General features: G+C 34.5%; 1 protein-coding gene across 1 annotated transcript; it reads left to right on the top strand.

Annotated features, from left to right (window-relative positions):
* Positions 1–3,991: 3,991 nt before the first annotated feature.
* LOC121410106 (putative Dol-P-Glc:Glc(2)Man(9)GlcNAc(2)-PP-Dol alpha-1,2-glucosyltransferase) lies at positions 3,992–10,637 on the top strand. The gene is made up of 3 exons (XM_041601982.1): positions 3,992–4,219; positions 7,314–7,511; positions 9,006–10,637. Exons 1-3 carry the CDS (start codon positions 4,055–4,057, stop codon positions 10,035–10,037), a joined length of 1,395 nt encoding a protein of 464 aa, XP_041457916.1. The 5' UTR covers positions 3,992–4,054; the 3' UTR covers positions 10,038–10,637.
* The last annotated feature ends 4,546 nt before the right edge of the window (positions 10,638–15,183 follow it).

Here is a 15,183-nt window from a genome sequence, read left to right on the forward strand (position 1 = left end):
ACATTAATCTAGAAAAGTGTTTTAAAATAACATGTAAATGATGCTAAAGTGTCTCATTCCTGAATTTACTGCCCCATATATGTGAGGTTTCCATAAACATTTACTGTGTGGTCAAGGTGGCTAAAATCATGTAAATGACCACAGTGCCATGGTCAAACAACCTTATGTATGCACGATGTAAAGGATTTTATCACAATTATCGACACTCTTCACCAATTATTGGTAGCTCATGCTGATAATGATACTGACCAGCATTTGAGCCCTTTTTGACTTATCAAAGCATGCAAGGTCTCTCTCTTAGCTAATCTCTCCACTAATTGAAGATTCCTAGGGTCCATGGTCACTGGTCAATATGAAGGGAAACGTGGTCAAAATGACCACAGGGTCCAATAGTTATGGTCTGTGTGGAATAATTTCATTGATTTCTACCAAGAAGCTTTCAAACTTCCCCATTTAACAATAATTGATGCTAATATTAACGCAATCCAAAATTTCTCCTCACCATGTTCGATATCACCTGAATTAACATACACAATGAGCAGGGCTGGCCGGGGGGTCAAGGTGGCCAAAATGACCAAGGTAGTCAACTTTGGGGATGCTCAATTTTAAGGATTCATTCACCAGTGTTGGGTATTACAGCACACCCTTGTTAAGATTCTGGTAACTTTCGAAGTATTTCTGGATAAATTGAACTGATGTTATTGGCCATTTTAAGGGCCATAAATGGCCAAAATAACCTAAAGCTGTTAAATAGGGTCATTAAGACTGATATATTTGGAATCAACATCACATTTTATATAAGATGAACTTTTGAATGCATTTCCATTTTATATGGGAAGAAGATAAAACACGATGAAGACCTGAAATTCCTGTCTATGTGCAGTTTATTATATGCAAAACTGCGTGAATGGTCAGTTGTGGCTAAAGTACGCCAAGTAACCCTCATAGGTCAAAACTGATGGAATAAATTGCATGAGGTCAAAATACTTTTGAGATGTTCAATTTTAAGGATTAATACACCAATGTTAGGTGTCACAGTATGCCCTTGTAACGATTCTGGTAACATTCAAAGTATTTTTGGATAAATTGAACTGATGTCATTGGTCATTTTAAGGGTCATAAGTGGCCAAAATAACCTTAAACTGTTAAATAGGGTCATTTAGACAGATATATTTGGAATCAGCATAAAATTTTACAAATGAAGGACATTTAAATGCATTCTCATTTTATAAGGGAAGAAGAAAAAACATGCTGAAGACCTCAATTTCCTGCCTATTTGAACAGTTAATAATGCAAATTGCGCGAATGGTCAGTTATGTCTAAAGTACCCAAAATGACCCTCATAGGTCAAAACTGACGGAATAAATTACATGAGGTTGATGGTTATGATCCAGCGCACATTTTGAAAATAAATGTGGATTTCTAAAAACATCCAGTCGAAGCTCTGATCAATATTTGTAAACATTTCGGCCAAAAAATCATGAAAATTGTCATTTTTGGCCAAATTATGGCCAAAATGACCACTGCTGTTGTGATTTGGCAAATGAAAGCACTTTATCTGGAATCTGTGTGCATTTTTACTTAAGATAGACCCTTTTAATTGCATGTGGCTACAAAAGCAGTCTGTTAAGGGACCATTTTCCAAAGAGTGGTCAAAATGGTCATTTTTGGCCAAAATTTGGCCAAAATGACCAAAATGGCGTGAGTACGGTCAATAAGAGTGGCATTTTTGGAATCAGCGCACAATTTTACCCCGGATAAGCTTGTCAAACCTTCCCCACCAAAAATTCTGAATAAAGCCCCCTGGCTCCTAGACTATGGGCGTTCATAGCGCACACAGCTTCTTAAGGAATTACTTCCTACCGGTACCCATTTACCTCACCTGGGTCGAGTGCAGCACATCATGGATCAGTTTCTTGCTGAAGGAAATTACGCCATGGCTGGGATTCGAACCCACGACCCTCTGTTTCAAAGTCCGAAGACATAGTGATCTGTTTATTGAGCATGATGTATACACAGGGGCGATCGATCCATTTTTCAGATGGGGGGGGGGGGCAAAATCATGAATCAATGTTCCAAAGGCGCTCGATCACACAAAACGAACAAAGTCACCCACACACATAGGCTTATATTTATATACATATATATATATTATTTTTTATTTTTTATGGACTATAATTACTTATCTCCGTTACATATTGCATTGCATTTTATTTACCATTGTTATTAGTAGGCCTATATTTTGTATTTTATATATTGGTTTAGATTCTGATGAAGGGCATGTGCCCGAAAGCTTGATGAAGACGGGTATTGACCTTGCTACGGCCCTCTCCATACTACTGATCTCAAATATATATATATGATCATGAAGACACATATCTCAACCTCACCAACAATGCGAGCGCAAAGCGCGAGCTGAAATTTATTTAGTATGACATGAAAACGGGAAAAATGTACCTGTTTAGGTTTGTTTGTATTAACTCATGAGGAGGATAGATACATGTATCTCATTAGAGAGCGAGCTGAAATTTCTTTATATTCTGACCTGAAAGCTTGGTATTCTAAGCATTTTTGGTACCAATGATTAAGATGGGTATCTAGAACAACAGATGCGAGCGCAAAGCGCGAGCTGAAAATTTTGATATTTCGATCTGGAAAAAAGACAAGTTTAATGGAAGTTTTTAATAAAGGACAATATATATATCCAACAAACGATTATTGCAAATCAAAGCGGGAGTTCCTTTGAGGTTTAGAACTGAAACGGGACATTCTATTCACCTATTTAATCATGAAAAGTATGGGTTTTTTGGTACAGAAATGATGCGAGCATACAGATTCGGACCAATTAAGACTAGCACAAATTACAAACTGTGTGGCTTCTCGTGCGCCATCGGGCTTACTGTCATTCCTTAGATGATTTATCTTTCACCCTTTTACTCCCGTTTATTTTACCACCCTTTTGAATTAATTGATTTATTAAAATTAATTTATTCACCACTGGTGGGATGGAACACCCTATCAACAAAAGTTGTTTTTCGTTGGGGTCCTTTTATGTTATGTGTTAAAAAGTATCACATGCATTTCATTCTTTTTCATCTTAAACCTCCACCCATCTGTTTAATAGTCCTGAAAAAGATTGTTTTTATTTAATAACAATATACACAAATTGCGAGGGAAACAAACTGAATGATGGCATACTATAATCATCACTATAATCATCATGATCAAACTTTTCATTTTTTCATCATCATTATTATAATTTTTCTACCCTGAATTATTGGGGGGTGATAATACAGGCCATTCCCCCAACTTGAAATATTGGGGGGATATATCCCCCCCCCCGTGATCGACACCCATGCTCATCGATCAATGGGGAATTAATTTCAAGATTAAAAAAAAATCCAGTTAACTCCTCCAGTGGCTGTATAGTTGTGAGAATATATGCTCTCTATTCGATCCCTGATCGTTTGTTACATTCCTATACCTCTATTTCTATGCCCCCTGCTCTCTCACACTTCTCCCTAGTCTCACTTGTCCCCCCACCCCCCCCACCCGGCTCTCTTGTATTAATTAGTTTTCTCAGCTCTCCCACTCTCGGTTCTCTCTCTCTCTGTCATTCCTTTCTTTCATTTTTTTCTCGCTCTCAATCTATCTAGTTTTCTTCTGTAAAGTGCACATTCCGTTGATAGCCTAAATAATGATGTTGTCACTGCCCCACAGTGTGCACAGTTTTGAAGCTGCCCTGGATAGAAAAATGAGCCAATAAAATATGACTACGAAAGCCCTGTTCCCGGAGTGAGCCAGCCATCTTCAGGAGGAAAACCCTATATAGAACTGAATGATACAGAGGCATAACATGCCTACATTCAGCTACTGCATATAGAATTAAGGTTTTTAATCATTTTTTGTAACTCATATACCCCCACATATAGTTGGGGGCAACCCGGGGGGGGGGGGCAACGTTTGCCCCACCCCGCCCGGGGACCTCGACACCTGCTGCGCCTGCGCCTCAGATACGTGTACCGTAGTGCTAGGCCAAGCTTTTCGGAAAATTATGGCTCAGTTTAACGATGTGTTCGTATTTTTCGTAGCTTCACTTCATGTTGCTGTGACGCTCATGATATTCACAGAAGTAGATAAAACGCAACCATTGCCGTATATGGATGAAATTTTCCACATTCCACAAGCTCAGAGGTATTGCAATGGATCATTTGGAGAGGTAATGGCTAAATTGTGTTTCATTCCAGTCCCATATACTGGAATTTACGTTAGTGTGAGTTAGAACTTACTAGAGATTGACAGCTGGCACTTGTTCACTGCAACCATCCTGCCTGTGGGGAATCTACAGGTAGGACTATGGTATGCCAATGCTGTACATAATACACACTTTGAAAAATCATTAAAATATCACTTTTGTGACCAAAATTACTAATTTCCATACAGTTGCAATTTATTTTTCATAAGTAACTTGGGAATGATTTTTGTATTCACCAGAGCACTCAAAAACTTGAATTTTGGGCATATTTTTGTGTACGCCCTCTATTGGTGGAAAGTAATATGGCAAGAAAATTTTCATTTTTCAATCTCTATTTTTAAAGAATTAAATTTACATAAGTGCCAAGTTATATGATGAATAGCTGTATTGAAAACTGACAGTGTAAGAAAATCAAGCATTTGTCCCATACAAAAAGAGAAATTAAGCGAAAATTGCCACCATTATTTTGCCACACATGGGGATGTAACTGAGAACAAGGTTATATCATAACCTTGTTCATTGAATGAGTGACAGCTGGCAACCTTCTGTTTCGAGGAGTTTTAAAAAAATAAATTATTTTTTAATTTCTCCTTGTACACAGACGGCTCGCTATCGTGCAGCCACCATTAGGGGACTTACAATGCAAAATCCCCCCGTTGGGGCTCTTCAATTTTTGTCTTTAAATTAATGAATCAAACTTTTGAAAATCATAAGTAACGCGACAGAAATGCAAATTAATAAAGGTCTGCCATGTTTATAGAGTGCACTGTATGACCAAAATGATTTCTTGATGCAACATTACAAAGAAAAAGGCAGATTTGCAAATGCAATGAATGAAATTACTTTACCATTACCTATTGAATTACTACTCATTTATATTCTTCACTTTCCAGTTAATTGACCTAGAAATAATTCCTTTAATAGCCAGACATGTTGATAGATGAAATTCTGTATAAAAACTTTGTGAAAAATTACATAAGAAGTGGGACATATTTTTCTGTAATTTAAAAGAGAACAATCAAGTGAGCCCAATGCTGCATTTTCATCAAAATATGTTTTGTAAAATGAGAAAGTTTCAGAAAATTGTAAGATTTTACTTAAATTTGCAAAAAATGTCAAGTCCACCCAAGAGAAATGTTGATTTGTATCAACAGAAAAATCAATCAAGCATAACACTGAACATTTTATCAAAATTTGATGTAAAATAAGAAAGTTATGACATTTTAAAGTTTTGCTTCTTTTTCACAAGGCAGTTATCTGCAAAACTCAGTGACATGCAAATGAGAAAGTCAATGATGTCCATTATTCACTATTTCTGTCATTTTTCTTTTATTGTTTAAATTATACAATACTTCACTTTTTACCAATTTGACAGTAAGCACCAACTTAAGTGAACCATCAAATGTTATAACAATGGTAGTAGTATGTATGGGGAGGAATAGAACCTTATTTCTCAGGAAAATAAGTAGAAAAATGAATATTTCATATGATGAAATACAAAGGAAATAGTGAATGAGTGATGTCATCAGTCCCCTCATTAGCATACCTACAAGGATTTGTATAGAACTGTTTTATGAAATTAAGCAAAAATAAAGATGTCCTTACTTTCTTATTTTAAAATTTAGATGAAATTCAAATTCAAATCAACTTTTTGCGTTTGTGTGGGTGGACCTTGGAAAGTAGGGACATGATGACATCATCACTCCTGCTAATGAATATTCATGGCATGTTTTACCAAAATCTTTTTGCTAAATTTGAAAATTCAATAACTATGTAATTTGTTTTCAGATTTTGATGAAATTTTTAGCAGTGCTTTGCTTGGTGAATTTTACTCTTTTTATTATTATTTTCAGCCCAGAGTCAGTACCCCTATTAAGACATGGGTTTGCTAAGCCTGTTCCAACCTTTTTTATACAATGACTTCAGGGCCCCGTCGTACATGTACAAAGAGTTTTGATTGAGTCAAACAACCATAGCTATGGAAAGCCATTAATGTCAACATCTAAAATGAGTGTTCAATTATGATGTATAATCATACATCCATTATTTTCTTGAATATTCACAAGGCTTCTCTTTGTTAACAAAGGACATTGTGTGCAAATTTCCTGAAGAAAAAATTATGACATTGATGGCTGTCCATATACTTGAGGTCGATGGGATTAATCGTAACTCTTTGTAAGATGGGGCCCAGATGTCTTCTTATTGACAAACCTGCCAAGAATTGAAATGATTCTACATTTGTACATACCGTGCGACATCATCGACTCTACTTTGCATAAACTTTAAAAATATGTGGAAATTTGGCTCATGAGGCTCATATTTTACATCCATTTATGATTTTATTTCCAGCATTACTTTTTTTGCTTTATCCTCTTATTTATACAATTCCACTTTTTGTTTGGATGCACTTACCCTTTACTGATGGTCATATTAAATGGGCTGAAATAATTAATATTCAAGAGATAATCTCTATGATAGATATCCAGGATATCCAATCAAATTGATCATTGCTCAATGATTCCTGATTTAAAGAAAACACCACTTGAAGTGGGTGCCTGATTAAAAAAAATCATAATATATTTTGTTTACATTGAATCATGGATTGAAGGAAAACTGAACAGTCAACCACACTTTTGTGAGATGGGAATGTAAGATGACAATTGAGTATAATTGACATTGACTCTTTACCAAAGTGCTAAGCTGTGTTAGGAGTATCAATAAATTTGTAGCTTGATGCATGGTCCACATTTTAACACTTTCCAGGAATCTCCACTGGAATCTAAGCAGTTGTAGAATTTGTTTAATAAGGCACTTGTAAGACCCTGTATAGAAGATTTCAGAAATAAAAGTGACAAAATGCATTATATTACTTCAAAATGAATCTGTCAATATGAAAAATAGGGTAAAATCATAATCAAAATACATAGAAGAGGAAACAAACAATGTTTATCACTATTAGTATTCATGTTGAGTTGTGTCTTTCTCTAGTGGATACTTGCCTGCATTAGGATGTACAGTAAATGATTTTTTAACCTTTATTTGTCATTTATGATTGTAGTGGGACTCTAAAATAACCACTTTGCCAGGACTCTATCTTTCATCTGTGGGCCTTTTGAAACCCGTTGCAGCTCTTCTTGAGTCTCCTATGATAGACATCTGTACTGTGACTGTTCTTAGATCCCTCAATGTCCTGTTTGCAGTTGGATGTCTATTTGTTATCTACCATGTACTACGGGCCATCCACCAACCTAAAAATGTGAGATACACTCAGGTTTTACATCAATTCATTTAGCTCATCATTGATCAAAGGGAAGTCCACTTCAACAAAATTTGTTTCAATAAAAGTTGAAAAATCAAAAAAATGTAGTTCAAATAATATCATAAAATAAGTAAGCTATGACATTTCAAAACTTCATTTATTTTTCACAAAACAGTTATATGCACAACCACATCAAAGTGATATGTAAATGAGAGAATATAATAAAATGGTCATTAATAATTACAAGTTAATGATATCACTCATTTCTTTTTATTACATTGAATAAATTATACAATATTTCAATTTTTTTTGTAATTTGACAATTTTTAATTCAAAATTGTCAGGGAAAAGTCAAAACTTGCTTGACATTATGATGAAGAGATGGTGGAGATAGTGGGTAACGTGATATGCTCCCTCAGAGTCATTTGTTTACCGATCAGGATATGCAGAATTGTTTTAAATGTCAACTTTACATCTCATTTTGATGAAATTTTCAGCATTATGCTTGTGTGATTTTTCTTTTCTTATTCAAATAATTTTGTTTTTGTTTGAGAGGACTTCCCTTTAGAACACATGTTTTTAGGATCAATAGTCACATTGTTTTTTGCTACTGCATGCATACTTTTTTTAATTTTGTATGATTACCTGGTATGGCTTTGCATTTGATATTGATAAATTTATAACTCAATGTTCCTCTATTGATTATTTCACCCGATTCCAAATAGAGCATTGAATCTTTATCCAGCTGATCTGCATGTCCTACTTCAGGGACCAAGGGACAGTTTCATAAAACTTGTTATCATAACAAGATTGCAATAACAGTTCAGTGCCATGAAAAGTGTTAAATTTTATTTGCTGATTGTAAACGTGATGTAAAAATTGTGCATTTGTTATTATGACAAGTCTTGGGACACTTGGATTTAAAAATTAAAGGGAACTATGGTTTGGTTTCAAACCTGGGTTACCAAATTATGAGACAAGTGCTATACCAACCGAGTCCTAATGCCTTCTCAATTATGAAACCAAGTGAAGTCATCTAAAGGCCACCGCACACCTTACAACTGCTCGTGATCCGATTTTGGAACAAATTGCATTCTGCTAATTTTCTGACAATATTACAGGTTGAAATTAATTGAAAGAATACTAATATAACCAGTTTGAAAGATTGCAAGCCTTTATTTTGGAGTAAAGGCCAATTTAGTTTCAAATCGTAGCCAATCGTACGACTGCGTCATTACGACTGGATATTAGATTTGCTTTTATTCTAAGAAGGATGATAGCATAGTCACAGATTTGAACATATGTATTCGTACAATGATTTCGAACATTACACAGGAAGATATTCCATGTCTTATATTAGCATCAAATTATCCTATGTGTTATTCCAAAATCAGTCACAGACTGATCGTAAGGTGTGCGGTTGCTTTAAGGGAATGTGAAAAGTTACCATGAAACTGACTTTCTATTGTATTTTTCTTTATTTATATACAGCGTACTGATGAGGTGAAAATCATTTTAACTGCTGTGGTGCTGGCATCATTTCCTCTTCTATACTTTTTCATCTTCCTGTACTATACTGACGTTGGCTCTACTTTCTTCATTCTTCTTGCGTACTTCTTCTGTATCCGTGGCAACCACTTAATGGCATCTATCTTAGCTGTTGATGCCTTTTTCTTCCGGCAGACAAATATTGTATGGGTTGTGTTCATGGCAGGTACATCCGTAGCACAACTCATGAATCAGAATGCCAAACAGAAGCCTCCTCAAAGTGAGACTGTCTTGGATGCCCTTGTTACTGCTGTTCAAAGAGGGCTTATCTTCATAGGATCAATGACAAACATCTTCAAATTGGCAGCACTCATATGGCCATATATGTTTGTCACCATTGGCTTTGTGGCCTTTGTTTATATCAATAAGGGAATTGTTGTTGGGGATCGAAGTAACCATCAAGCAACCTTGAACTTTCCACAACTCTTTTATTTTGCAACTTTCACAGCTGGATTTTCCTTGCCATTTTCAGTTTCTATTAGCAAAGCTTGGAGGTTCCTCCAAAGTCTAGTCTACCATCCTATCACATACCTCAGCATCATTGCTGCAATGTCTCTAGCCATTTACCATTGCACCTTTGTGCATCCCTTTCTTCTTGCGGACAATCGTCACATTGTATTTTACATCTGGCAACGTGTGTTTATGAGGCATGAGTATGTAAAATTAATTCTTATTCCTGGCTACATCTTTGCTGGTTGGTCCATCCGTGATTCGCTCTGCCACAAGAGTGAACTCTGGCAGCTTGTCTTCTTCATTTGTCTCCTTGCAGCTACCATACCTCAACAGCTTCTTGAATTTAGATATTTCATCATACCATACTTAATATATAGGTTAAACATGAATATTGGGTCATATCTTCATATTATCACTGAATTTATCCTGTACAGTTTAGTCAATATTGGCATGTTGTATCTCTTTCTCCATCGGCCATTTTACTGGCCAAACAGCCCAGAAGAGCAACGATTTATTTGGTAGTTCTCTTGTAATTGATTAAGATGTACATTAGAAATTACTAAGTAGATGTTAATGTTGGAAGTTGATTATTTTAGCTTTCTTATATGAAAAAGGGTAGTGTATATATATATATATATGTTATATGTGAGAAATCATACATGCACAACAGCTTTGGCAACTCTTTTATTGAAATATTTGTGAAAGGAATGGATGAAGAGAACAGGTGGTACATTGTAGGTGTAGCTTAAATCAAGGTTCCCCAGAGCGATCTGCCCGACAGAGACTTTTTTTTCAGCATCACCAATTTTTCCAAAGGACAGATACCTCGGGGGAACCTTGATTTAAGCTATGCCTACCATTATTCTCTTCATCCATTCCTTTCACAAAATATCTAAATAAAAGAGTTGCCAAAGCTGTTGTACATGTATAATTTCACACACTTATATATTTATATTCAGTACAGTTGAGGCCATAAGTTTACATACACCCATGGAATAGTGAAATTTGTTCGCTTGCTAAACATCATAAAATTTACTGTATAAATATTTGTGCTGTCATGACGAATTTGATATCAAACAAGTGAGTATGTCATGCCCTTTCATCACATTGCTATGTCATCAGGTGCTAAAAAATATTTAGGTGTCATTTCCCCCAAAAAGTCTTCATATTTTAGACAAATCAAAAATAAAACTTGACAAAAATATTTCATATTTGTGCTAGTTACTTCTCAACACAAATAGTTTTTATTACAATTTTTTTTTCAATGGTGACATATGATAGAAAGTGTAATATAAATCAAAGATTTTACATTTTATATTTCTATGAAATGATGTTTGAAAATAAAATAACGAACAAACTACATTTGGCATGAATATTACTTTTTTATTTAAGAAAATTCCACCTGAAATATACTTTAATCCCAATGGCATCCAATTATGTGAAAGAGCTTATCATGCTCTTTCATTTCATACCAAATTTGTCATGGTAGTATTCATATTTCTGAAGATAAAGTAAATACATCTGTGTTTAAGGCAAATTTTCTTCAGGCAACTGAAGGTTGCATGAAACAGAGTGGCAACAAATTTGATGAACCTCCAGTCAACCATTTGAACTTGCATTTTATTATATATGTATATGGAAGGATGTGTAGCTTTTCACAAAATCTATAAAACTTGACAATAGAGCTTCAGTTATAAACTTCTTTAAAGTGATTGTATTATTTCTATTCCAGTCAAGTCTAGAAGTTGTTTTTTACTTCATTGTATCATACATGTATTTCAACAGTGAAAGTAGATATGTCTTAACCAAAAAAGTCTACATTGCATTTTAATGTTTAGACAATTCAATTTTAAAATGGAATTGAATTGAATTGTAAAGAATAAAATGATAAGAATAAATGTGTCTCGAGTAGAACTAATCTCCCAGATATTTGAGTTCTGTACGTTTATGGAAAGCATTGCTCAGTAGTTTCAAATGACAAGAAATATGCTTATAGACTTCTTGTCTTTACCATTGATTTGATAAATAAAATGTTCAGGTCTAGTGCAATTTCTTTTATTTTTTTTCAAGAGTTTATATCAGCATTCCATTGTTTGTTTACTATCTAATCTAAGTTTAAGCTTAAATATACATTCTATAATATACTAATATGATATGTTATGGCAAAAGCTATATACCGACACTGAGTTACAATATTCTTTATTATTAACCATATCAGACATCTGAGGAGGGCAACTTTAATACATTATTGCCTGCTTAAGACTGGGATCAAGTGGTTGGTCATTAAGTTCTCATCTGTTTAACCACAGACAAATTTATTGCCTGCTCAGGAAAGTCAATGAGAAAATGCATGGAAATGTGGCTGGCAATAAGGCAGAGCTAACATCCGGGTGTTTTACGCTTTTTGTATGCTGCCTTGAACCATGCATTGCGGTATGTCAAGTTGAGACAACGCGCTGGATACTGCGTCCCCAGGCCAGGGAAGTGTCATGTCAATTACTTCACAATGGTAAAGTTCAGAGGCACAGTCTGCTTAGCATGACAAATACATGTAGATTCCCATTTTTAAACTCTAAAATATCTACATTTTCATGATTTTTGCTCTAGATGTCTGATTTGGTTAATAATAGCATTATTGACTGGCCTAGGGGTGAAAAGACATATATCGCCCACACTAAATTGATATCACCCTCGTCTACGACTTGGGCGATATAAATACAGTTTGGGCGATATATCGCCTTGAGGCCAGTCAATATTTCTGTATTATTTTGTCACTGATGCTTGAGTTTAAAAGTGAAGTTGATGTATGTTGCCTGTAACAGGTAGCTTGGTGTCAGATGGGCAAGTACTACTGATATGATCCAGTAAAAAAAAAATAAATCTAATACGTTTACATAAAGACAATGTATCAATTGTACACCACTTTTGAAGACACTCATATAGGACTGGTGTTTCCGCAGGATCTGGTAAAACAATACTATACAAATTAGCTGTGTTAAGATAATTATTTGCATCAATAACATATATACTCTACATGTACCTGATTTGATGCCTTTACACACCTCATTGTATCTGAAGTTTTGCAAACAAATTATGCACTTAATAACAGATTAACTGTCAGGATTTACCCCCTCTCCCAGTGTTTTTTCTTTCAAAAGTAGTTAATGATAGATTTATTTTAGAAGTCAAACTTGTGACATTCTTCTGAAATGGATGTATGGTGTAAATATTTTGTCTTGTGATATCATATACCTGGAAAATTGAAGCTCTTATCACTCTGAATAAATAAATATGGTGAGATAATGATCTTAAATGCATATTTGCATTTTTTTCTCATTGTTCTTCCCACTGAAAATATGGTTTTGAAAAATGATTTCTTTCTGTAACCTGACTTGAAGGCTCATGAAATGTAGTCTGAATTTAATTTAAAGTTTTTGCCACAGTGACAACAGCAAAATACACATTAAGGCCCCATTGCATAATTACTATTACAGTAACTGTGCCATCCATGAAAACTACCATGGTAACAATGCTCATCAGCCAATCAGAATCAAGGATTCAATGAAATTTACCATTGGATCATAAAGTTTGAGTCTTTTCCAGAACGGATCCTTGATCAACTAAATTCATTACATTATTTCCAATGATGTACTATCAAAGATACAAGGGGAAGATCGGAAAGAACATAGACCGCGTAATGAAACGCTTGGGAAGAGCGCCCCACAGCGTTGAGTAGGTAACAACCATTTTTGACCTTTGTGTATCGCAAGATGGTTGTGTACAAAACATATGAGAGAAATGGCGAAGGGTTGAAGGATAGACTATTTAAACAATTCAAAAAAAAAAAATTCTTAAATTTTCCCCCCTTACATTTGAGTTGAATATATTTCAGATGTTTCTTGGTAATAAAATGTAGAAATATTTTCACGAGCCACCCTTGAGCCCTCCAAACTCCACTCTCATTTTCCCCATATGTTTTATACACAGTCGTGTGCCGATATGCGAAGGTATACGTACTCAACGCTGTTGGGCGCCCTTCCCCTTCCGCATTTATGGAGCGTTTCAATAAATCGCCGAAGTGTCCGATCTTCCCCTTGTAGTATCTTTGGTACTATTGATCAATTTAGAGTTGATTTAAAATCGGAAGTTGGAATATGGGTAAATTCAGTTCAATTCAAAATGGTTTATTCAGTAGAAAAAAAATTTGATCATGGCATGTAACACAGATCTCAAAATAAACTTCTGATCATTTTATCTATACACAATAAAACCACAGATATGGTTTAACTTGAAGAAAATTGACCTATATTTCAATTCATTTTATTACTAAACATAACACATAATTCATTTAAGGTAAAATATTGTAGTGTTTGCATTTATTTATGAATGAATATAAAAGAATTAGCTTAATAACTAGAATGATTAACTGCTTGGCACTCCTCAAAAAGGACAAAAATAAAATCTTATTTTCTATTGAGCTACAACTAGATGATAAATTGAAACACTGCTAGACCATTAAGAGCTTGCTACCTACGTGAGTAGATGTGTATATTCACCAAACAGGAATGAGAACATTTGAATAGTCTCTCTCTCTGGCCCATACAATGATAAGCCATAGTCTAGCCCTGTGATAAAATTATGTGAAGACACAAATGTCAAATATTATATTTCTCATGTTTACCGTTCTGTATCCTTTTGCTTTGATAGCATAAAAACTTCTTTACCCAAACAGTTATTCCGAGTGTCAAATAAGCTGAACCTGTATGGTTAAGAATTTGTGTAACCAATTAGCTATCCATAGTAAAACCACATTAGATGAGTGTTCAGAATATGGGCCAGTATGTTTTTAAATTAGAATTTAATGACCAATCATCCAAACCACCTCAGATTTTTTTTTCTGTTGTGGAAAACAAATTCCATTTCCCATTTTCATTCTTAGACAATATTGCAGATTATGGTAAACTGGAGATGTAGCTTCATACAAGCCCCATTCAAGTCAGTTAAGCTTAAAGCATGAAACAAAGCATCCGTGTGTTGATCCATACCTTGAGTACCCATTAATTATTTCATGTCAAATCTGGTGTGTGGTTTTTCTAGTGGTACTGAAATAAAAATGGTGTCACACTTTAGTTCTTTGTCAAGATTAACGTTATCATTGAAAAACAAAAGCTGAATTCTAAGTACTTTCTTACTCCAAAATAATTGATATTGCTAGAAATAAAATTGCACTTTGATAAAATCTATGTATTCCAATTTTTGACTACCGTATTTTCCGGTGTATAAACCGCGCCTTTTTTCCCGCTTTATAATTGTGAAATATTGGGTGCGGTTTATACACGGAAACAACTAAATTGCGTCGTAAAAGTGACTATGTTTAGTCAGTAGTATTATTTAAATTTGAACCAACAATTATATATAATATTTAATGTATAATTATTTGTTGGTTACTAAAAATAGGGAGTATATTTTGCGAAGTTTTCTTTGAAAAATCTTCTATGTAAAGATTGTTTTATATTATTTATTTAACTACTATCAATTTAAAAATGTTTTTTAAAAAAAACCCTGATTATTTTGTGATGAAAACTTTTTTTTTTCAACTAAACTTAAAGCTTTGCCCCCCCCCCCCCCATTCTGCTTGTTTTCTGACTTCCACATAGATATATTTATG

This window comes from Lytechinus variegatus, chromosome 3 (genome assembly GCF_018143015.1).
Source record: "Lytechinus variegatus isolate NC3 chromosome 3, Lvar_3.0, whole genome shotgun sequence".
Taxonomy (NCBI): Eukaryota; Metazoa; Echinodermata; class Echinoidea; order Temnopleuroida; family Toxopneustidae; genus Lytechinus; species Lytechinus variegatus.

Bases quoted from the DNA above. Each gene is read 5' to 3' on its own strand.
- LOC121410106 (XM_041601982.1), top strand. From the start codon at position 4,055: ATGGCTCAGTTTAACGATGTGTTCGTATTTTTCGTAGCTTCACTTCAT. The intron at 4,220-7,313 runs GTAATGGCTAAA...TTATGATTGTAG, and splicing joins GCAATGGATCATTTGGAGAG to TGGGACTCTAAAATAACCAC. The intron at 7,512-9,005 runs GTGAGATACACT...ATTTATATACAG, and splicing joins CCATCCACCAACCTAAAAAT to CGTACTGATGAGGTGAAAAT.